This window comes from Entelurus aequoreus, linkage group LG14 (genome assembly GCF_033978785.1).
Source record: "Entelurus aequoreus isolate RoL-2023_Sb linkage group LG14, RoL_Eaeq_v1.1, whole genome shotgun sequence".
Lineage (NCBI taxonomy): Eukaryota > Metazoa > Chordata > Actinopteri > Syngnathiformes > Syngnathidae > Entelurus > Entelurus aequoreus.
Genome location: NC_084744.1, coordinates 39,382,399 through 39,407,642, shown reverse-complemented (window position 1 = coordinate 39,407,642; position 25,244 = coordinate 39,382,399). Strand labels below are relative to the sequence as shown.

At 39.7% G+C, this 25,244-nt stretch overlaps 2 protein-coding genes across 3 annotated transcripts in view; one reads left to right on the top strand and one right to left on the bottom strand.

The window, feature by feature from the left end:
- cfap210 (cilia and flagella associated protein 210) overlaps nucleotides 1-2,219 on the top strand; it is a 16,978-nt gene extending 14,759 nt beyond the window's left edge. Inside the window, 1 exon segment of the mRNA XM_062069863.1 lies at nucleotides 1,556-2,219. Within this exon segment, the coding sequence (XP_061925847.1) occupies nucleotides 1,556-1,903 (348 nt within the window). The 3' untranslated portion in view covers nucleotides 1,904-2,219.
- ppig (peptidylprolyl isomerase G (cyclophilin G)) lies at nucleotides 2,025-25,244 on the bottom strand. 2 transcript variants are annotated; one of them, XM_062069861.1, is made up of 13 exons: nucleotides 25,055-25,244; nucleotides 17,120-17,206; nucleotides 16,969-17,043; nucleotides 16,782-16,889; nucleotides 16,635-16,679; nucleotides 16,468-16,555; nucleotides 16,334-16,363; nucleotides 16,110-16,249; nucleotides 15,166-15,334; nucleotides 14,907-15,089; nucleotides 10,297-10,387; nucleotides 10,057-10,196; nucleotides 2,025-4,162 (listed from the first exon to the last, which is right to left on the bottom strand). In XM_062069861.1, the coding sequence occupies exons 2-13, from the start codon at nucleotides 17,178-17,180 to the stop codon at nucleotides 3,181-3,183; spliced, it is 2,112 nt and encodes a 703-aa protein (XP_061925845.1). In that variant the 5' UTR covers nucleotides 17,181-17,206; nucleotides 25,055-25,244; the 3' UTR covers nucleotides 2,025-3,180. The 2 variants fall into 2 exon arrangements, with proteins under 2 accessions (XP_061925845.1, XP_061925846.1); XM_062069862.1 differs by having other exon boundaries at nucleotides 2,026-4,162; nucleotides 17,120-17,203.

Sequence of the window (25,244 nt, the reverse complement as noted above, 5' to 3'; positions counted from 1 at the left end):
GCTTCACTTGGTTTCCTCCAAACATGCTTGGCATTCACGCAAAATAGTTCAATCTTTGTCTCATTAGGCCAAATAATGTTCCTCATGGTCCGACAGTCTTTTAGGTGCAATGCGGAAAACTTTTACAAAGAAATGGCTGCCATCTGGCCACTCTACAATACAGTCCTGATTGGTGGAATCCTGCAGAGATGGTTGTCCTTTAAGGGTCTTCACAGAGGAATGCTATAGCTGACAGAGCGACCATCGTGTTCTTGGTCATCTCTTTGAATAGGGCACTTCTCCGACGAGTACTCAGTTAAGATGTCGGTCCAACTCTAGGAAGAGACCTGGTAGTTCCAAACTTCTTCCATTTACGGATGATGAAAGCCACTGCTCATTGGGACCTTCAAGGCAGCAAATCATTTTTTTGTACCCTTCCCCAGATTTGTGCCTTGAGACAATCCCGTCAGGGGTCTACAGACTATTCAATGTTTATTTTTATATAGCCCTAAATCACACATGTCTTTCCTTTGACTCAAGTGTGGGACTTTATGTATAAACAGGTGTGTGGACAAGTGTGGGACTTTATGTATAAACAGGTGTGCGCTTTCCAAAAACAAGTCCAACCAACTGAATTTACCACAGGTGGACTTCAATTAGGCTGTAGGAACATCGAAGGGTGATCAGTAGAAACAGGATGCCCCTGAACTCACTTTTGAGCCTCAAGGCAAAAGCTCCGAATTAGGTATAAAAAAAATGTATATCAATTTTGGAATTAATTGCAATTCTTGTTTGTAACAATTCCCAATAGTTTCAAAAAAATCAAGAGTGGTGAAAAATTCAACCAGAAGCTTGTAGATGGCTACCAAAAGCGCCTTATTGCAGTGAAACTTGCCAAGGGACACATTTTCAGTAGACCCATAATAAATCCATAAAAGAACCAAACTTCATGAATGTTTTTGGTGAACAACAAGTATGTGCTCCAATGACTATCACAAAAAAATAAGTTGTAGAAATTATTGGAAACTCAAGACAGCCATGACAATATGTTCTTTGCAAGTGTATGTAAACTTTTGACCACGACTGTATATATATATTTTTAAATTTAATCTGTATTTTCCAGCCAGGCAAATCATATTGTTGGTGTAGATGGCCATATTTGCTGTACAGATAAGTATGTAATACAAAAATGGATCAAAGCTGTTTGTCTATTTTATGGAGGAATGTAGTTAATCACAGAACTGGCACCCAATGTTATTATAAAAGTATTCATTCTGAATCGAGAATCGATTCTTAATCGTATCATTACCTTCAAGAATCATATCGAATCATGTGGGGTCCAAAAATTCACAGCACTACTGTTAATACTTTTTAGTAAGATAGCAAAAAATTCTAAAAAAAACCACTTTCATATTGTTACTATGGTATAACAATGTGGAATAAGTGAAGCGCTGAGAATACTTTCCGGATGCACTGTACATGTCCCTTACAGAAAATAAAAACTTTACTTGCAAGTATGGTTTATCTTTAACTTGCTTAAGAAGAACTAAAATTAACTGTTTCCTTTAAAATGCAGGTAGAAAAACAGGCCAGGCAGCATCAATTAAAGAGAGCAGAACACAAATTTGAAGCAGAGAACCTACAGCTCTTTGCCGAAGAAGAAGAAGTGTTTAAGAAGTACTCATTGGAGGTGGTCCAAGCAGCAGCTGATGCTCAGCGCAAAGTCCTTCCACTTTACAAGGCTGTGAGGGATGGGGCCGCATGCGGTCCCAGTTTTACCCGGGCAAGACCTTGCTACCTTGTTCAGGATACGAGTGGAGCTGAAATGCCTAAATATGTCTCAGACAGCACCCGGAACATCAAGAAAATCCATGATGTTGTAAATATTGAAGAAGCAAAGAAAAGACTTGGGTTTACATGGTGACATAGGACCTTGTGATATGCTTTTTATCCAAGCTGCAAGCAAGAACTGAATTTTCTTTAAAGATGTGAATTACTGGAATGCAATAATTATCACCTTAAGTGTGTGATTGTGCTAGTAATTGCTGGAGATCTCACATTTGTGTTTTTTAATACCTTTAAAAGGAGAAGGGAGCTCCTAAAACAGCTTGTACAATAAAGACAATTCCAACAAGATTTCATGTTATACTTGCATTAGTTTTTTTTTCCATTTTAAAACACACAGGGGGCATCACTCGGTTGACAACAAGACGAACTGGCAAGAGATCATTAAAACGATTAAAACCTCTAGATCGGAGATAACATACAATAAAGTTTTTAAAAATTTCATAATCGGCTGCCTCAAAACGATGTTAAATAACAATGAAATCAGTATAAAAAGATATTTTGCCGGTTGCACCAAAAAACCAAAACTAAAAAAAACCGAACTGTAGTCATACCGTTTAAAAGAGCAGCCTCAGATTGTTAACTTATAGGGGTGCTGGTTTTCAGTCCTCTATAGGAGTGGTCCCCAACCTTTTTGTAGCTGCGGACCGGTCAACGCTTGAAAAATTGTCCCACGTAGGGGGGGGATTTATTTTTTGTCATAAAGAAATACAATCATGTGTACTTACGGACTGTATCACTGCATACTGTATTGATCTATATTGATATATAATGTAGGTACCAGAAATAATAACAGAAAGAAACAACCCTTTTGTGCGAATGAGTGTAAATGGGGGAGGGAGGTTTTTTGGGTTGGCGATAATTGTAAGTGTTTTTTATGTTGATTTAATAAAAAATAAAAAACATAATTTTTTAAATATCTTGTGCGGCCCGGTACCAATCGGTACCGGTGGTTGGGGACCACTGCTCTATAGTGCACTTTAGCCTACCCTCTGTCTACCACCCACTAGTTGCTTCGGCTCAGGGCTGCAACTAAGCCTAAGATCTACATTTTCAGCTTTTAAAGTTGTATTTTTATTACATGGGTTTCTTATTCTTTCCATTTTCTCAGTAGACAAATTCAGGTTTATTAACAGGAGCAAAGCTCACCAGACTGGTCTGTTGTTTCTGCTGCTTTAGTCCAGATCCTCCTTTTTTCTTGCATTGCATTCATACGGTGCAGCCTCTTGTGTATTGTTCAGCAATTTAAGGTTGCCAGATGTTATGGATGAACTGAGGAGGTGTGTGAGGAATGTCAGCAATTAGGTTGACAAATAGCTGCATGCTGAATATGCACCGAGATTTAGATAAAAGATCTCAGTGGCTATCAGAGCTGGAACTAGAGCTTGAGCGATTCTTCTTGCGGTCATTCTTGCCTTTAGTGTTGCCTCTTTTCCTGTCTTTGGAGGTGCTTTTGGATCTTCTCCGTTTGGAATCTGAGCTCTTGCGGCGCTTGCGTCTATCGTCTCTATCGCTGTCAGAGCTGCTGCTGCTCCTGCTGCTACTACTGCTGCTCCTTCTTCTTCTTCTCCTCTGGCTGTCTTTACGAAGCATTGAGCGATCTTTGCTCCGCCCTCTCCTACTGCTCTTGCTTCTAGAGCGCCTGCTCTTATGCAAATCTCTGGTCTTGCTTCGGTCTGGACTTTTCCCACGCTCCCTACTCCGGGATCTCCGTCTTTTGTCTTCCTTTTCATCGGTATGTCTTCTATGTGTGCTCCTACTGCTTTCTCTGCCCCTCGCTCTGTCTTTTTCTCGTTTTTCCTCTTTATCTTTGGAAGTGGCACGTCCACCCTTCTCTCGGTTTCTGCTGTTGGATCTGTGCACATCCTTTGCATTTCTGTCTTTGCTTGGGGACTTGGTCCTTGTTTTCTCACCATTGCTTGTTTTTGAATCCACTTTCTGCTTATCATTAGACTCTTTCTCCTTAATTTTTTCCTTGCTCTGATCAGATTCAGACTGCTTTTCTTTCTTAGTCACACTTCGATCTTTGCTCTTTGAGCGATCTTTTTTGTCGCTACTTTTATGCCTGTGACTCTTTTCTTTACTTTTTGATCTCCTCTTTTCTCTGCTTTTTGACCTCTTACTTTTACTGTGGCTTTTAGATCTGCCTCTTTTCCTGTCCTTCTGCTTGCTTTTCTTTTCACCCTTTTCCACAGAGTCTTCCTTGCTTTTGGACCGCTGAGGCCGAGCTTTCTTGTCTTTTTTACCCTCATGTGCGTATTCCAGCTTGGTACCAGATGTTTGCCGTTCTCTCCTCTGTGAATTAGTAGCCTCGTCCTTCTCCTCGCTCATGTCACCTCTGGAAAAGAAAAGGATGAGATTGTCATTTACAGAACATTTCAACTAACTATTTATTCAGGCAACTTAGCAAGAATCAATCATGTTTTTGAAGGACATTTAGGAAGTGTTTCCATTTTGAGTGAAAGAAAATCGAATGAGAGCTGACAGTTTGACATTAAAGGGAAACTGCACTTTTTCCCAATCTCTATGTAAGACAAGCACACAATACCGTATTTCCTTGAATAGCCGCCAGGGCGCTAATTAATTTAAAACCTCTTCTCACTCCTGCGCTTACCAAAAGCATGCGGAATGGGCAAGCATGCGCTAATTATTTTAAAACCTCTTCTCACTCCGGCGCTTACCTTATCATGAAAAGCACATTTAATAAAAAAAACGTTATTATGGTCTTACCTTTACTTATAAATGAGTCCACGTGCAGCTGTTTCTGATCAAAAGCAGTCTTCCTTATCCTTCTTCAGTTTTAAAAGTCTCTCTGTCTCGATGGAGATATTCCTTTAATTATTACCTCCTGCTTCGATTGAAAGTCCAGTTTACAAAACTGTTTTATTTTAGATATGTAATCCTCCATGTTAAAAGTGCAAGCAAACGATCGCTGCTCACGCTTGCTGCTTGTTGTCTTCTTCTGCAGCACCGGTCTTCTGCAGTAACAGTAGTCGCAAGAAGGATCACTAGCGCCCTCTACCACCAGGAGGCGGGAGTCATTTAATGACTCGTATTTGACCCGGCGGAAGTGCCAAGCATGCTATAATTATTTTGCGAAACGAGTTTGACCCAGCTGTAATTCTAGGCAGGCGAATACTATATTCCCGGCAGCAATTCAAGGAAATACGGTATGTCTTTTTTCGTCATCACATATATATTTTTGTTTATACAATAACTAGTAAATAAAGGCAAGCAAAAATCTGCTTACACCGTAGCCTATGGGGGTTGTTCTATCCTGCCTATAAAGCACTTAAAAAAACATCCAAACACTTCCATCAATGTTTTATATACGGTACACGCTGTAAGTATATATGTAATGTAGTAACATAATAACATTTACGTATTTTCATCATTTAAAGCAGGGGTGCAAAAACAAATTTTAGCTCAGGGGTCACAGAGGAAAATCTATTCCCAAGTGGGCCGGACTGGCAAAACCATGGCACGATAACTTAAAAATAAAGACAACTTCAGATTGTTTTCTTTTTTTAAAACGAGAACAAGCACAATCTGAAAACATACACATCATAATGTCTGTTTTTTTACTCTTACGTGTTGCTGTTAATAGTATTCTATCTTCATTTGTCGTGATTTATAATTTCTGAATAAATGATGTGATAATATTCACCATTCAAATAGGTGGAATTGAGTCTGGCAAAGTTTTAAAATGCTCCCCTTGGTGTTAATTTTTAATATATCAAATTTAATAAATAGTAATATCAAAATCAAATTACAGGATGTTATTAATGTAATTTACTCATTTTCCTCAACTGATCATCTACAACAAAACTTGTGATTTTAGACTCATTTCATTAATCACACATGACGTTAGAAGGGGATACATATTATTTCAGCATATTTATGTGTGCCCAAATAATGTGCCCCTCTATCTCTGAAATCATGCGCGCTCTTGCGGCAAGGAATACAAAGAATTCAATCCATCCATGACCCATCCAAGTTGGGTCATCCAAGACATTTCCGTGACGTGATGTAATAAAATAAGCTGTTTGAGGGGGATGAAAAATACTTTGAATGTCTTTGAGTTTCTCTGCTGCTCAGACAGCGCCTGCGCATACATGCTGCATCTGACGAGTTAAGATGCAGGGGAAGAAGGAAAAATGACACTTAAAAGGTGCCATATGTAATAATTTCATGTAAAGTCATCATTAAATGGCCCTGATATGTCAAAAGGCATTAATAAATCATGTTCTTTTTCAATACCTTTACAACTAATAACTGTAGTTCAGCCGGGATATGCTCATTTCAAAATTAGATTTACAGCCCCAAAATATTGTTATTGTTTTCATTTCGATGCACCGCCCTCCCCCGTTTGACTAGTTAAAAAGTCTGAGTGTGTCACATCCAGGTTACCAGTTACGCACCGCCCTCTTTGTCTGGCTATTGCCACTGGTAAAGTTACTAAACATGTCAAACCTTAGTCAATCTAAAAGGCGTTGTTACGATTCTCAACTTATTCATGACAAAGCCAGGAACAAAACGAGGATTTGTATGGGGATGCCTTTGAAAGATGGAGACGATTGAAGGCGGAGATTTTTTCATCTGATGCCAAACTTGCTAATTTCCTCCTCGATAGGTAAGTCAGGCATTTACGTTTTCTTATTACTTGTAACAAATGGAAATGGACATTTGGTATGTAAACTATATTGTCCAATACAGTCTATGATCTTGTCTAACAAAGCTAGTATGTTCGTGCAATGAATGCTTTTAGCATGCGAGCCCGGTCAATGACACATGGACATATAGGCTAACGGGGGGAAATATATGCCCTTTAGCCTATATGTCGATGTGTATTCCAACTGAAAGGACAAAATATATTTTCGACAAATAAAGCCTATGTGGATATAGGTAGTGTCAGTCCCTATTTCGTTCTAAATATGCTGAGGAAATGGGTTCCAACATTAGCACGGCTAATTGCGGTAGGATTGGTGTTCCTGGGATTAAAGGCCTCAACTTTTCTCCTCCAAACATATTGCTGGGTATTGTGGCCAAACAGCTCCATTTTTGTTTCATCTGACCACAGAACTTTCCTCCAGAAGGTCTTATCTTTGTCCATGTGATCAGCAGCAAACCTTAGACGAGCCGTAAGGTGTTGCTTCTAGAGCAAAGGCTTCCTTCTTGCATGGTAGCCTCTCAGTCCATGGTGATGCACAACACGCTTGAATGTGGACACGGACACCTGTGTTCCAGCAGCTTCCAATTCATTGCAGACCTGCTTTTTGGTGGTTCTTGGTTAACTCTTGATCATCCTGACCAATTTTCTATCAGCAGCAGGCGATTGCTTGCGTTTTCTTCCTGATTGTGGCAGTGACAAAACTGTGCCATGCACTTTATACTTACAAAAAATTGTCTGCACAGTTGCTCTTGGGACCTTAAGCTGCTTTGAAATGGCTCCAAGTGATTTTTCTGACTTGTTCAAGTCAATGATTCGTTTTTTCAGATCTGTGCTGAGTTCCTTTGACTTTTCCATTGTCGCGTTTGTAATCGAGTCGAATGACTGCATCACATGAGCCCTATTTAAATGGGCTTAGAGAAGCCAAGAGGTGTCATCAATCATAATCACTCGAAGTTAAGAGGCCATACCATGAAGCCAATATGATTTGACTGTAACTTTTCTGCATCACCAAAATGTATAATGTATGTTGCTGTATGTATACTTTTGACCCAGCAGATTTGGTCACATTTTCAGTAGACCCATAATAAATTCATAAAAGAAGCAAACTTCATGAATGTTTTTGATCACATAAAATAAGAGTTGTAGAAATGATTGGAAACTCAAGACAGCCATGACATTATGTTCTTTACAAGTGTATGTACACTTTTGACCACGACTGTACATAAAATGTAGATACGTAGACGCACACACAGCTGCTTGGATTGAGGCCAAATATTAGCGGAGTAAACCTGCCCAATTAGCAGTCAACTAATGCAAGTGAAATTACTATACTTTGCAATAAATTGTTACAATTTGTGTTTTATCTTTAACAAATGTGTTTTACCCGCTACATGGCTTATCTGTGTACATTTTTCCATAGTTGTGTTTTTAGTACTTACAAATAATTGTATTTTTCTTAAAGCACAGAGTGGCAACCATAAATCATGAAGCATTTAATATAATGTCAATAAAGCTTTTTTATGATATTCTAACCTAATCCTTGATTATGACATACTATATGTAATATGGAAAATTGTAAATTATTCTGTGGGTGCAACAAGAAAAGCCTAATGTGTTTAATGCCCTTTAAAGGCCTACTGAAAGCCACTACTACCGACCACGCAGTCTGATAGTTTATATATCAATGATGAAATCTTAACATTGCAACACATGCCAATACGGCCGGGTTAACTTATAAAGTGACATTTTAAAATTCCCGGGAAATATCCGGCTGAAACATTGCGGTATGATGACGTATGCGCGTGACGAAGTCCGAGTAACGGAAGTTATGGTACCCCGTAGAATCCTATACAAAAAGCTCTGTTTTCATTTCATAATTCCACAGTATTCTGGACATCTTTTGCAATTTTTTTAATGAACAATGAAGGCGGCAAAGAAGACAGTTGTAGGTGGGATCAGTGTATTAGCAGCGGACTACAGCAACACAACCAGGAGGACTTTGTTGGAGCGCTAGCCGCGCTAGCCGCCGACTTCACCTTGACTTCCTACGTCTCCGGGCCGCCAAACGCATCGGGTGAAGTCCTTCGGCCGATCGCTGGAACGCAGGTGAGCACGGGTGTTGATGAGCAAATGAGGGCTGGCTGGCGTAGGTGGAGAGCTAATGTTTTTAGCATAGCTCTGTGCAGTCCGGTTGCTAAGTTAGCTTCAATGGCGTCGTTAGCACAGCATTGTTAACCTTCGCCAGCCTGGAAAGCATTAACCGTGTATTTACATGTCCACGGTTTAATAGTATTGTTGATTTTCTATCTATACTTCCAGTCAAGGGTTTATTTCTTTTGTTTCTATATGCAGTTAAAGCAAGATGCTATCACGTTAGCTCGTAGCTAAAGCATTTCGCCGATGTATTGTCGTGGAGATAAAAGGCACTGAATGTCCATTTCGCGTTCTCGACTCTCATTTTCAAGAGGATATAGTATCCGAGGTGGTTTAAAATACAAATCTGTGATCTACAATAGAAAAAGGAGAGTGTGGAATCCAATGAGCCAGCTTGTACCTAAGTTACGGTCAGAGCGAAAAAAGATACGTCCATCGCTGCCTCTCAAGTCATTCACTGTAACGTTCCTCATCTACGAATCTTTCATCCTCGCTCAAATTAATGGGGTAATCATCACTTTCTCGGTCCGAATCTCTCTCGCTCCATTGTAAACAACGGGGAATTGTGAGGAATCCTAGCTCCTGTGACGTCACGCTACTTCCGGTACAGGCGAGGCTTTTTTTTATCAGCGAGCAAAAGTTGCGAACTTTATCGTCGATTTTCTCTACTAAATCCTTTCAGCAAAAATATGGCAATATCGTGAAATTATCAAGTATGACACATAGAATGGATCTGCTATTCCCGTTTAAATAAATAAAAATCATTTCAGTAGGCCTTTAATTTATATTTTAACCTTCTAAGATTGTTCTTTGAGTGCAATACAACATATGTCTATTTTATTTTATGTTAAATTTAAGCAAATATAGACATTTTTTGTAGTTCCCTTTATTTTGAAATGTATTGATATACATTTTGGTACCGGTACCAAATTATTGGTATCGGAACAACCCTACTACGTACATTGAGTGTTTTTAGTAAAATTGTGTCATTTAGGACATTTCTTAATTATTGCTCCTGTTTTCTTCTGTGCTACACATTTGTTTCTGTGCAACTAAATTATTTAATTTAGTAGTATTTTACATAACATTCTGACTTAGGCTAGGCAGACAGCATAGTTTATATTTTGCATTCATGCTAAAAAAGTTACATGATTCAATTTAATTCAAATTATAATCTTATTTATGACATAGATTAGATCTGTACACTGGATATTATACCCGATTCAAACTGCCTGCATAATTATGCTAATTATTTGCGGATCAGATCGGTTATGCTGTTGCTAAGCGCATTAAAGGGCCTTTTGATCACTAACACAATAATGAAGTTGCCATGATGACAACGAGCTCTGGCCCTTTTTCCACGCACTCTGATCAATGACAAACACTTTAAAAGTCAAGCATATTACCTGTCACCCTTAATCCAACGTTCTCCTGTGACTGCTCTCGTTCTCTGGCGCTGCAACTCTAAACGCCAGTGGGGAGGAGTTTCACTACGCCGAAAACGACCCCTCGATCTTGAAGTAGACCGTGAAGGAGTTCTGTATCTCTGGACAGTGGGAAACACAGATTAAGTCATCATGTGTGCTGATGGACAGGGGGGGAAATGAATACAACGTTTTGCACATTTTATAGGGCACAGTACTCACCCTGGGGCCCCTGCCTTTTATCTTTCTGCCAGATCGTGTCATAACCAGTCTTCTGTTGTAGGTTGACTGAGAATTGTGTCTTACACCAAAGCTGCGAAGAGGAAAATGTTTAATAATAAGTTACTTTTTTATACTTGTAGGGCGATTAAGAAGGTTAATTAAACTTTTTTAACAGAGCTCCCGACAAAATAGGCGCAATGAAAGATACAGCAATTAGCACTATAAAAATGTGTCAAGACAGTGAATATTGCTTTCAACAAATGGGGCATGGAAAGCCAGTTTTGGGTGTGAAATGTCACACCCCTTTCTGAATGATTTTAGCATTACCTTTAAAAAGGTCAGAAGAGCAACCCAGAAAGAAGTATTTTTGCCCAGTTAGTTGGCTGCCAATTTAGCAGGATCTTGGTGTAAACGGGGCTACGAATGTGTATGAATTAGAAATAATGTATGGTGGTGTCCGAAATTGGCTGACACGTTTCCATCAGTCTACCTCAGGGCAGCTCTGGCTACAGATGTTGCTTACCGCCATATTTGTGCGAATGTAGAGTGAATTTTAAAAAAATGGGTTTCACTTAAGGCTGGATGACTATGGCAAAAATAATAATCACAACTATTTTGATTGATATTGTAATTACGATTAATAACATGATCATTCATTAATTTGAAAACATGAGTATTTAAACACAACTTTAAAGGCCTACTGAAATGAGATTTTCTTATTTAAACGGGGATAGCAGATCCATTATATGTGTCATACTTGATCATTTCGCGATATTTCCATATTTTTGCTGAAAGGATTTAGTAGAGAACATCGACGATAAAGTTAGCAACTTTTGGTCGCTGATAAAAAAGCCTTGCCTGTACCGGAAGTAGCGTGACGTCACAGGTTGTGGAGCTCCTCACATCTGCACATTGTTTACAAACATGGTCACAAGCAGCGAGAGCGATTCGGACCGAGAAAGCGACGATTTCCCCATTAATTTGAGCGGGAATGAAAGATTTGTGCATGAGGAAAGTGAAAGTGAAGGACGAGAGGGCAGTGGTAGCGATTCAGATAGGGAAGATGCTGTGAGAGGCGGAAGGGACCTGATATTCAGCTGGGAATGACTAAAACAGTAAATAAACACAAGACATATATATACTCTATTAGCCACAACACAACCAGGCTTAAATTTAATATGCCACAAATTAATACCGCATAACAAACACCTCCCCCTCCCGTCCATATAACCCGCCAATACAAATCAAACACCTGCACAACACATTCAATCCCACAGCCCAAAGTACCGTTCACCTCCCCAAAGTTTATACAGCACATATATTTCCCCAAAGTTACGTACGTGACATGCACATAGCGGCACGCACGTACGGGCAAGCGATCAAATGTTTGGAAGCTGCAGCTGCGTACTCACGGTACCGCGTATCCAACCCAAAGTCCTCCTGGTAAGAGTCTCTGTTGTCCCATCTCCACAAGCATGCGTATCCAACTCAAAGTCCTCCTGGTAAGAGTCTCTGTTCTCTCAGTTCCCCACAGGCCAATGGTAAAGCTTGACTGTCATCGTTCGGGAATGTAAACAATGAAACACCGGCTACGATGTAGCCGCTACATGTTTGTGTTGCTGCAGCCGGCCGCTAATACACCGCTTCCCACCTACAGCTTTCTTCTTTGCTATCTCCATTGTTCATTAAACAAATTGCAAAAGATTCACCAACACAGATGTCTAGAATACTGTGGAATTTTGCGATGAAAACAGACTTAATAGCTGGCCACTATGGTGTCCCAAAATGTCCGCTACAATCCGTGACATCACGCGCAAACGTCATTGTTGGAATAATTGTGTAAGTTATCACAAAAACTTTCCATTCTGAGTTTCCAATGAACAGACAAGAAGTTGTCTCTGTTGCACCAAGCCAAACGCTTGTAAGATTCCGCTGTGTACAATAGAAACAGACGGGAGGGGTCATCCATTGTCCTCGAAAACCTGATCAAGCTGAATCCAGGACAAGCCCAAGCCTGAGGGATCTTCTTCTTTTGTCTTCAATGTGACCGAAAACAAGGACTGTTTACATACTCCCCATTCCTGTTGAGAAATGTGTCGTTGCGTAAACATTGAACATCTAAATAAAAGAGAAGACGAAAACCTTCTTCGTCAGAGCGTGGTGCAGGACTGTACATAGAGTACAGTGGCCATGTCTCTCCTCAAATGAGTCCAAATTGAATTATGTCTCTGTTTGATTCCTTGCCTTTTGTCTTGTTTAATAGATGTCATCAGTGTTTGAACCTGGCAGTCATCATACCGAGACGTTTACAGCAGGATATTTCACGGGAAATTTAAAATTGCACTTTACTAATGTTAAGATTTCATCTTTGATATATAAACTATCAGACTGCGTGGTCGGTAGTAGTGGGTTTCAGTAGGCCTTTAAATATAGGTTAAAACTATATATAAATTAGTAAAAAAAAATTGAAATAAAAATAAATAGCAATTTAAAAACAAATCAAATTCAGTTTTTTACCTTTTACACTCATTTTACCACCATAGAGTGCATGCTTTTTGCGCCAAATAATTTTATAAAATCTTTATTAATTAAAAGCAAAAATCGACATTTATTGGTGCAAAACATTTTGACCAGTATTTTAAGTCAAAGCATAATAATTGTGCAAATGTATCAATAAGTGCTTTACGTACATCATGCTTGTGTAAACCTTTATTTTGTTGGCGCAGTAAGACAGGATGTGGTGCACCACGCTATTATTGTGAAGGGAGGAAGTGTGCTGTGCTGTTGTTCGTAGCTTGACTCTGGAGACAATTTGAGACTGTAAAAAATAAATAAAGAGTGCCTCTCTAATTATGACTGCTGGTCTGTTTGTACATTGATGTTACATCTATGATGTTATTCACAACAACACAAGCAGATGCGATGTGTTGCTATCAACTGTTCTAGCTAGCTTTAGCTTTGTAGTTTCAAGGGGCCGTCTCGACACTGTTTAGTTGAGGAAAGGGTGGTGGAACGTGTCGGGGATAAATGAGCGGTCCGGACACATTTTCTCAAACAAATGTTCCTTGCCCTGACAACATTTAACTGACATTTATGTCAATTTCCCTGATATTCTGCGTTTAACAGTGGATTTTGTTTTAATTGGCCAATCATGTGACTTCGCCCACGGTTGCGTGAAAGCAGAAATCATTTGCCTTACTTTTTTTTGTTGAGTTTAGTGATTATTGATTAGGCATTTTAGTGTCAAATAAAAAGTAGCAACCGTGGTGAGATGAAGTGAAGTGAATTATATTTATATAGCGCTTTTCTCCAAAGGGTCTGATTACTGCGTGTGGGGAAGTGTTTGGTGTAGTAGCCTCCTGGGGCCTCATGTTTTAAGAGTTGCATGGATTCCGACTAAAAGAATGGCGTACGCACAGAGTTTAAGATGTAAAAGTCAGCACACACACTAATCCTCTCTCTCTACACGCCTCCATTTAAAATCAGTGGTTCTTAACCTGGGTTTGATCGATTCGACCGTTTCCAGTGAAAGATGAGGGTTGAGTGGGATACAGCAGTGCTAATCCCGTTTAAAAAGATAGTTGATACAATGATCCGAGGTGGGTGACTGATTACCCCCAATATAAATATAATTTGTGTAATTTACAACAAAATATTTCGATACAGTAACCTGCTCACAGCCATCTTAGAGTTTATTGTGAAATATATTTAACATTTGGTTTGAAATCTTTTGAATTTATAAATGCCAGCATATCAAAAAGGATACAAAATACTTTTGACTTTTGTTTGAATACTCAATTTATTTTTGCAACGCAAGGGACCCGAGAACTACTTGCGGTAGCAGCCACGTGACATAAAGTCGGGGCATTCCTTCACCGTCTCCAATGCCATTGTGTCGCAACCCCCCGGCGGCTGCAACTGTTCGCCCGTCTGGCCGAGCTGTGCTATAGTGACAGGAACACATGAGAGCAATAGGTGGCAAAATTATCACCTCGATAAATTAAGACAATTGTGGCAACGTTCCCGACACATCGCCTGCTGCATGGTAACTCTCAGTCCCAGCAGATGACGGAAGGACGCTAGCTGTAAGTTCAAAATGAAACATCAAATATTTTTCTCCTCCAACAGCATTGCGCTGTTGGAGCATTGCGACTCCACGGAAGTAGAAGCAATTGAAATTAAGTGAAACGAGGCCATCTGCTTCGGAGGGAACATTTTCAACACACAGTCCGTGTAGTCGCTGCAATGTTTTTTTCTCGAACCCAACGGCTCTCGTGCGCATACGCTGCGGTGCTTTAGTTTTAAGGAAGTAAGCAGCGTTCCCTAAAATGCATTTATAAATGACAATTTTTCTGTAATTAAAAATTTAAACGGTATTACTAACTGCCTGGAATTTCATCACGGTTTATCATTATATCGTTTACCGTTACATCCCTAGTTACGACACACTGCATTCACAGGCAGTCGGTTATGTGTTTATGAGCAAAGGCGAACACGCACTGTCAAATCTACTTGTGGTGGTACAAATCTTTTTGGAGCAGGCCACCATGAATAAATAAATGTAGTGTGAAACACTGCTCACAAGCCCAGGTCTACTTTTGAGGACCAACCTGTCTCTGGGTCGTTCTTTATTACGCTGTTCCTTCTCCAGGTTCTCTTTTTCCGGCTCGACAATCGATGGACTTCTCCTCATAAGGAATCGATTCTCAGGGACTGGAGGTATTTCTTCAGGACGCACTGTAGATGTGACCACCTCTTCCTGTTCTTTCTCTTCAATAGTTTCAGGTTCTGGCCTGCAAAAACGATGATACTTTAGAGAAAAAACATACTATTAATTGAAAGTTCATGTTGTAAGAATAAGTCAAATACTTTTTCTCCTTTTTCTTCTGCTTCTTCTTTAGCTTTTTGGCTCTCTTTTTCTGCTTCTTAGACACTTTGTCAGACTCATCAGTGTCGGAAGAGGATTCTGAGGAGGTGCCAGAGTCACTGGAACTGGAACCCGACAGGGCCTTCTCTTTCTTTTTGCTGTGCTTCTTGGCTAAAAAATTTAACATTTGATTAAAAACTGATAGCAGCAGTAAAAAAAACAAAAGTTATGGCAAATTCCATGGTACTTCATGGACCTGTGACTGTTTATGGAAATGAAATTGATGAAGTTAATGAATATATCTATCTGGGGCAGAGATTTAGCCTGAAAGAAAAGAGTCAAGAACAGGAGATAGGGAGGAGAATCAGATTGGGCTGGTGCCAATATGGAAAACTGAGCAACATCATGAGAGGAGAAATACCTTTAAGCCTAAAAAGAAAGGTCTTTAATCAATGCGTGTTACCAACCATGACATATGGAGCTGAAACCTGGGCATTGTCAAATAAAATGGAAAAGAAAATAGCAGCAGCACAACACAACATGGAAAGAAATATGCTCGGAATCACATATAAAGACAGAAAAACAAATGAATGGGTGAGAAAACAAACGCAAGTCAAAGACATTACGAGAACTATCAAATTCAGTAAGTGGAAGTGGGCTGGACATATCAGTAGAACAGATAATAGATGGACTTCCCTAATGACATCATGGAGACCCATGGATGGGAGCAGAAATAGAGGAAGACCAAGAGTGAGATGGCGAGATGAGATAGACAAATATTGGGGAACAGTGCAGTGGCAGGGAGCAGATAGAGATTGTTCACTATGGCAGAAACATGCTGAGGCTTTCGTCCAGCAGTGGACTGACAATGGCTGATGATGAGCAGCAGTAATAGAACAAAAACAAACTGGAGATTACTTTACAAAATACTAAAATTCATTCAAACCTTTTGATTTGGGGACAAGTTCCCCACAGTTCATAACTTTAACTTCTGCATAAGGTCTGCTATTAGGATCGGCTTTCTGGCTCTCCATAGTTTGTACAACCTCTTGACCGGAAATCACATGGCCAAAAACCACGTGAACCCTGAAAAAAAACAAATTATAGTTGAAATACAGCACGTGTGTAAAGTATGCAATGTGCAGACTATTGCAGTTGAGCACAACTTACCCATCCAGATGTGGAGTTGGTTTTGTTGTTCTGAGATAAATCAGGGGAGTCATAAAGAACATGAATATGCATTACCTTTAGAATAAATTATTTACACATCAATTCAGTAAGAGACGAAACCAGTGTATACTTACATGAAAAATTGTGATCCATTTGTATCCTTTCCCCTGTTTGCCATAGACAGCATATACTCCTTGTTGTGTTTCACAGCAAAGCTTTCATCTGGGAGGTGAAAAGGAGAATATTGTGTTGCCATCTTGGAAACAATTTTGGTTTGTTAAACAGCCAAAAGTATCTTTACCTTCAAAAAATCCCCCGTAGATGGATTCACCTCCTCTTCCATTGCCTAAAATTGTAGAATATAAATGTGGACATTTCTGATCATCCCAATCATTTCCTCTCGTTTGTATTTCTACCTTATAACAACAAAAGTAACACATATAATCACCTTCACTGAAGTCCCCTCCTTGGATCATGAAGTCTTTCACAATGCGATGGAACAGACATCCTTTGTAGTGGAGAGGTTTCTGCGTTCCCTTACCAATGCCTTTCTCACCTGTACATGCGAGGACGGTTTAATGCATGTTTGGTGGGAATGAAACATTCTTTTTACAAAAAAAGTCATCATAATTAACCTGTGCAAAGGCATCGGAAGTTTTCACACGTTTTGGGACAGACATCTGAAAACAGCTCAATGACGATGCGGCCGACTGCAAGGCAAAAATAATGACTTTATAATAATGAAACACATGTGGCTACAAACATATAGATACTGTTATTTCTTACCAAGTACATTTCCAATTCCGATGTCAAGAAAGCACCGAGAACGTTGGACCTTGACCCCCATGGTGACCAAAACTGCTAGACCACCTGCTGGAGCAAACTCACTCAGTCACACAGGTAGAAATGTTCCAATACAGCCAACCTAAGCCAGTGTTTTTCAACCTTTTTTGAGCCAAGGCGCATTTTTTTCATTGAAAAAATCCGGAAGCACACCACCAGCAGAAATCATTTAAAAAAATGAAACTCAGTAGAAAATAAGTCATTGTCGCAATTGTTGGATATTAATTTAAAGCATAACCAAGCATGCATCACTATAGCTCGTCTCAAAGTAGGTGTACTGTCACGACCTGCCACATCACACCCTGACTTATTTTGACTTTTTTGCAGTTTTCCCGTGCCTAGTGTTTTAGTTCTTGTCTTGCGCTCCTATTTTGGTGGCTTTTCCTGTTTTGTCGGTATTTTCCTGTTGCAGTCTTCCTTTGAGCGATATTCCCCGCATCTACTTTGTTTTAGCAATCAAGACTATTTCAGTTGCTTCTATCCTTCTTTGTGTGGACATTGTTGATTGTCATGTCATGTTCGGATGTACATTGTGGACGCCGTCTCTGCTCCACAGTAAGTCTTTGCTGTCATTCAGCATTCTGCTTGTTTACTTTGTAGCCAGTTCAGTTTTAGTTTTGTTCTGCATGGCCATCCATAAGCTTTTAATGCCCTTAGGGGCACTCACCTTTTGTTTATTTTTGGATTAAGCATTTGACACCTTTTTACCTGCACACTGCCTCCCGCTGTCGTCTGACAAACCATCGTCGTGAGACGGGGTGTTCCCGACATCTACAAAGCAATTAGCTACCTGCTGCCACTTACTGATATGGAAGAGTATTACACGGTTACTCTGCTGAGATCTAGACAGCACAGACACTCAACAACAACACATTATTTGCGGATTATAATTACCGGTTTGGAAAAATTATTTTTAACCCAAATGGTGAAATTAGATAATCTCCCACGGCACACCAGACTGTATCGTGGCACAGTGGTTGAAAAAGTAACGTGTTACTGTAACGCCGTTACTTTCGGCGGCAAATAGTAATCTAACGCATTATTTTTTATATTCAGTAACTCAGTTACCGTTACTACATGATGCGTTACTGCGTTATTTTACGTAATTTTTTATGTGGTATCGGCTAGAAATTGAGAAGATCTGAGTTAAGGCTGAAACGACGCGTCGACGTCATCGGTTACGTAAATACGTCGACGCCGTTTTTGTGCGTCGACGCGTCGCATAATGACGTCACACTACCGTCATGGCGAAGCGCAAAGCAGACGATCAAAGAAGACGATGCGAGCGGTGCGAGCGAGGGGGGAAAAGCATGCCAAAAGTGGTCAAAAGTGTGGGAGTATTTCAATAAACGGCCTAATAATGTTGTTGTATGCACACTGTGTCGAGCGGAAATGGCCTATCATAGCAGCACAACGGCTATGAACGAACATTTGAAAAGAAAACCATCAACTAGTCAATCGTCCGCGCGAGCATACGTTGTCATCATTACACAAAAACATGAATGTGTCATTTGTATCTGCTAGGGGTGTAACGGTACGTGTTTTGTATTGAACCGTTTCGGTACGGGGCTTTCGGTTCGGTACGGGGGTGTACCGAACGAGTTTCTAAGCTAAAGCTAAAGTCTTAACAAGCTGCTTTGCTCCGTCTGCCTCTGTCTCAGCACGCAGCATTGTCCCGCCCACAGAACCATCTGATTGGTACACACGCAGATTGTCCCACCCACACAACCATCTGATTGGTACACACGCAGCATTGTCCCACCCACACAACCATCTGATTGGTACACACGAAGCATTATCAGCCAATCAGCAGTGCGTATTCAGAGCGCATGTAGTCAGCGCTTCAGCGTGGAGCAGATAGGTGTTTAGCAGGTGAGCATCAGTCAGCGGACTCTCCCCAAATGATAATAAACACCTCCCAGTCAACTACTAGTAACATCACTATGAGCCCGTTGACCTTCTAGAAACTTAAACTGCAGCTCAGCTCGCTCGCAATCCTGGCTTGAGGTGAAGGCTAATTAGCTCTCAGTTCCAGCCACATCGACCCCTTCTGAGCGCCTATTTTCAGCTGCTGGGAATATTATAAACAAGAAAAGAACCAAAGCATGTAGACATGCTAACCTTTCTTCATTAAAACTGTTAGACACTCACTGGAATGACTAGAATTGGTTATTGTGTACTGTGTTGGACTGGATGTTTATTTTGCACATTTTAAAAGCAATATTTAATGTTTACAGTGCTCCAGAATATTTAGATTGGCACTTTTTTGTATTGGATGTTTATCTTTATTTTTGCACATTTTAGCAAATAAGCAATACTTTCACTTTTGGTGAAATGTTTACACTGTTGTTACAGAATATTTCGTTTTGCACTTTTTTGTATTGGATGTTTATCTTTATTTTTGCACATTTTAAAGCAAAATAAGCAATACTTTTACTTTTGAAATGCTTATACTATTGCAGAATATTAAGATTTGCACTGGATGTTGACTTTTATATTTGCACATTAAAAAGCAAATAAGCTACTTTTAATTTTGTTAAATGTTAAAGGTTTTAAATGTTTACATTGTTACAGAATATTTAGTCATGTTGTTGTCAATGTTGACTGAGTGGCCATACTTCTTTTTTTTTGTAAATAAACGCCATGCCTTTTGAAAAAACGGGCCTACATTTATTTTTTCATCTTCATTTTGAATAAAAAAAATAATCGGCAAAAGGAAAAAATAATCTATAGATTAATCGAAAAAACAATCTATAGATTAACCGATTAATCGAAAAAAATAATCTATAGATTAATCGATAGAAAAATAATCGTTAGCTGCAGCCTTAAAGGCCTACTGAAACCCACTACTACCGACCACGCAGTCTGATAGTTTATATATCAATGATGAAATCTTAACATTATAACACATGCCAATACGGCCGGGTTAACTTATAAAGTGACATTTTAAATTTGCCGCTAAACTTCCGGTTCGAAACGCCTCTGAGGATGACGTATGCGCGTGACGTAGCCCGACGAACACGGGTATGCCTTCCACATTGAAGCCAATATGAAAAAGCTCTGTTTTCATTTCATAATTCCACAGTATTCTGGACATCTGTGTTCGTGAATCTGTTTCAATCATGTTCATTGCATTATGGAGAAGGAAGCCAAGCAAGCAAAGAAGAAAGTTGTCGGTGCGAAATGGACGTATTTTTCGAACGTAGTCAGCCACAACAGTACACAGCCGGCGCTTCTTTGTTTACATTCCCGAAAGATGCAGTCAAGATGGAAGAACTCGGATAACAGAGACTCTAACCAGGAGGACTTTTGATTTGGATACACAGACGCCTGTAGAGAACTGGGACAACACAGACTCTTACCAGGATTACTTTGATTTGGATGACAAAGACGCAGACGTGCTACTGTGAGTATGCAGCTTTGGCTTTTTTTTGCGTATGTACGTAACTTTTTTAAAATATATAAGCTTTATGAACCTTGGGTTAGGTGAACGGTCTTTTGGGCTGAGTGATTGTGTGTGTTGATCATGTGTTTGAATTGTATTGGCGTGTTCTATGGAGCTAGGAGCTAGCAGAGGAGCTAGGAGCTAGCATAACACGTACCGTACCGTAAGTGCGCGTCACGTACGTAACTTTTTAAAAATATATAAGCTTTATGAACCTTGGGTTAGGTGAACGGTCTTTTGGGCTGAGTGATTGTGTGTGTTGATCGGGTGTTTGAATTGTATTGGCGTGTTCTATGGAGCTAGGAGCTAGCAGAGGAGCTAGGAGCTAGCATAACAAACACGCAGGTGTTATTATGCAGGATTAATTTGTGGCATATTAAATATAAGCCTGGTTGTGTTGTGGCTAATAGAGTATATATATGTCTTGTGTTTATTTACTGTTGTAGTCATTCCCAGCTGAATATCAGGTACCGTGAGTATGCAGCCTTGGCTGCTAAACATTCGATAACTTGACCGTATGTGCGCGTCACGTACGTAACTTTTTAAAAATATATAAGCTTTATGAACCTTGGGTTAGGTAAACGGTCTTTTGGGCTGAGTGATTGTGTGTGTTGATCAGGTGTTTGAATTGTATTGGCGTGTTCTATGGAGCTAGGAGCTAGCAGAGGAGCTAGGAGCTAGCATAACAAACACGCAGGTGTTTTTATGCAGGATTAATTTGTGGCATATTAAATATAAGCCTGGTTGTGTTGTGGCTAATAGAGTATATATATGTCTTGTGTTTATTTACTGTTGTAGTCATTCCCAGCTGAATATCAGGTCACCCCCGGCTCTCACAGCATCTTCCCTATCTGAATAGCTTCAACTCCCCACTAGTCCTTCACTTGCACTTTACTCATCCACAAATCTTTCATCCTCGCTCAAATTAATGGGGAAATTGTCGCTTTCTCGGTCCGAATCTCTCTCACTTCATGCGGCCATCATTGTAAACAATAGGGAACTTTGCGTATATGTTCAACTGACTACGTCACGCTACTTCCGGTAGGTGCAAGCCTTTTTTTTATCAGATACCAAAAGTTGCAATCTTTATCGTCGTTGTTCTATACTAAATCCTTTCAGCAAAAATATGGCAATATCGCGAAATGATCAAGTATGACACATAGAATAGATCTGCTATCCCCGTTTAAATAAAAAAAATTCATTTCAGTAGGCCTTTAATCTGAGTGTTTTATTGCAGCGCTGCGGAAGAGGCGACAAGAGGCGCGCCGTCTGTGTGTATGTGTGTGGGTGGGTGTGTGTGGGAGGGGGCGTGTCTGTGTTTACTAACAAGACATCATGGCGAAGCTCGAAGCCGCGTTTCTTAAAATGGAGATATTTTCAATACTTTTCTTTTGTCGACCACAAAGAAAAGAACATTTTAGTTGAATGAAGTTGTGTCTTGGATCAAAGATCCTATCCTAGCAATTCAAATCTGCTGAAACCGCTACAAAAACATGCTTCGAAGAAGCTGGTAAAGAGACACACACTTCACCTCCACCTCCAACAGCGGCTGGATTTTAACGAGGCACTGCAAACTGAAGGTACACACACACTGTAAATTCTCTTATATACTTTCATTGTAGACTTCTAGAGTGTTTGATTATCACACCACTCTAAATGTTTAGACTATAAAGTTCACAAACATAAAGAGGGATGCTAGTGGGCCAGGCCAATCTTTCCTATTCTCTAAACTAAAAGTGGGGAAATGTGTAGAGTGTTCTGGGCTTCAGACATGATTTTATTTATTTAATTCCTTGAGATAAAAAACGCCTGGCTAGGCTTTGTGTACGTAGTGTGTGCCTTCCTTGGTTTACAGCTATGTTGTTATTATGCTGTTTGTTACTTATGTATGTTATGTTGCAGCTATTTAAAATAGTTTTGTCAATTCGTTCTGGCCTGAAACAAATTGCCCCTTTGAAACATATCTTTGTCTTTGTGTGTTGTATGTAGACCACATTGCTTAGCAGAGTTCAGTGATGGAAATGCATGTCAAGTTGATCAACAGATTGTATTATTCTCCAGTGCAATAACAGTACTGAAATGAAGGCTAAAATAATTAAACGGGGCCTTAAAAAAAAAAAAAAAAAATATATATATATATATATATATATATATATATATATATATATATATATATATATATATATATATATATATATATATATATATATATATATATATATATATATATATATATATATATATATACACACACACAGGTAAAAGCCAGTAAATTAGAATATTTTGAAAAACTTGATTTATTTCAGTAATTGCATTCAAAAGGTGTAACTTGTACATTATATTTATTCATTGCACACAGACTGATGCATTCAAATGTTTATTTCATTTAATTTTGATGATTTGAAGTGGCAACAAATGAAAATCCAAAATTCCGTGTGTCACAAAATTAGAATATTACTTAAGGCTAATACAAAAAATGGATTTTTAGAAATGTTGGCCAACTGAAAAGTATGAAAATGAAAAATATGAGCATGTACAATACTCAATACTTGGTTGGAGCTCCTTTTGCCTCAATTACTGCGTTAATGCGGCGTGGCATGGAGTCGATGAGTTTCTGGCACTGCTCAGGTGTTATGAGAGCCCAGGTTGCTCTGATAGTGGCCTTCAACTCTTCTGCGTTTTTGGGTCTGGCATTCTGCATCTTCCTTTTCACAATACCCCACAGATTTTCTATGGGGCTAAGGTCAGGGGAGTTGGCGGGCCAATTTAGAACAGAAATACCATGGTCCGTAAACCTGGCATGGGTAGATTTTGCGCTGTGTGCAGGCGCCAAGTCCTGTTGGAACTTGAAATCTCCATCTCCATAGAGCAGGTCAGCAGCAGGAAGCATGAAGTGCTCTAAAACTTGCTGGTAGACGGCTGCGTTGACCCTGGAAAAAAGAGCTGGACTGCTGCTGAGTGGTCCAAAGTCATGTTTTCTGACGAAAGCAAATTTTGCATTTCCTTTGGAAATCGAGGTCCCAGAGTCTGGAGGAAGACAGGAGAGGCACAGGATCCACGTTGCCTGAAGTCTAGTGTAAAGTTTCCACCAACAGTGATGGTTTGGGGTGCCATGTCATCTGCTGGTGTCGGTCCACTCTGTTTCCTGAGATCCAGGGTCAACGCAGCCGTCTACCAGCAAGTTTTAGAGCACTTCATGCTTCCTGCTGCTGACCTGCTCTATGGAGATGGAGATTTCAAGTTCCAACAGGACTTGGCGCCTGCACACAGCGCAAAATCTACCCGTGCCAGGTTTACGGACCATGGTATTTCTGTTCTAAATTGGCCCGCCAACTCCCCTGACCTTAGCCCCATAGAAAATCTGTGGGGTATTGTGAAAAGGAAGATGCAGAATGCCAGACCCAAAAACGCAGAAGAGTTGAAGGCCACTATCAGAGCAACCTGGGCTCTCATAACACCTGAGCAGTGCCAGAAACTCATCGACTCCATGCCACGCCGCATTAACGCAGTAATTGAGGCAAAAGGAGCTCCAACCAAGTATTGAGTATTGTACATGCTCATATTTTTCATTTTCATACTTTTCAGTTGGCCAACATTTCTAAAAATCCATTTTTTGTATTAGCCTTAAGTAATATTCTAATTTTGTGACACACGGAATTTTGGATTTTCATTTGTTGCCACTTCAAATCATCAAAATTAAATGAAATAAACATTTGAATGCATCAGTCTGTGTGCAATGAATAAATATAATGTACAAGTTACACCTTTTGAATGCAATTACTGAAATAAATCAAGTTTTTCAAAATATTCTAATTTACTGGCTTTTACCTGTATATATATATATATATATATATATATATATATATATATATATATATATAAGTAACTAAACAGTTACTTTTCACAGTAACGCATTACTTTTTGGTTTAAGTAACTGAGTTACTGGTTTTCAGTAACTAACCCAACACTGGCTATAAATACCATTACATTGATTGACAAGACGTTTAAAAAGAGTAAACAATAGGTTTACGAGATCTGCGTTTGAAGGCATAATTTATTCATCCTCCAATTCAAAGCTGTGCTTAACGTTAAGTTATCGTGCGCACTTTTTTGCCAACTGACAAGCTAACGTTAGCCTAGCAAGCATGTATAGTCAAACGGGGCTTACAAATAAGTACAACTGATGTCTAAAATGATGTGTGTTTAAAAAAAAACCATACAGGTCAACAGAGTCATTAATAACGAATTTTAAGCGACATAATTCACACCGGTCATCGTTATTATCAGTTTGTACTCATAGGGCCTTCGTTTTAGCATTAGCCTACTTAGCCAGACAACACGGCACGATTCCTGGCCACTCTCACATCCCCGCAATGTGTACACCTCCATAATGCCCGTAATACACAGAGTCAAAGCGTGTAACTTCGTATCACCTCGAAAAGCAAGAGTTTCACTCCATGTAGGAACTGTTTCTTTCAGAAGACACGGCTACCATTCAACGTCCACACTTCTCTTGTATTATGAAGATGGCGCAGTCCCGCCGCGGTGACGTCAGTGCAGTTTGGGCATCGTGCTCCAGTTGTTCGGTATTTCCGACAGACGACGACTGCTTTACGGCACTTC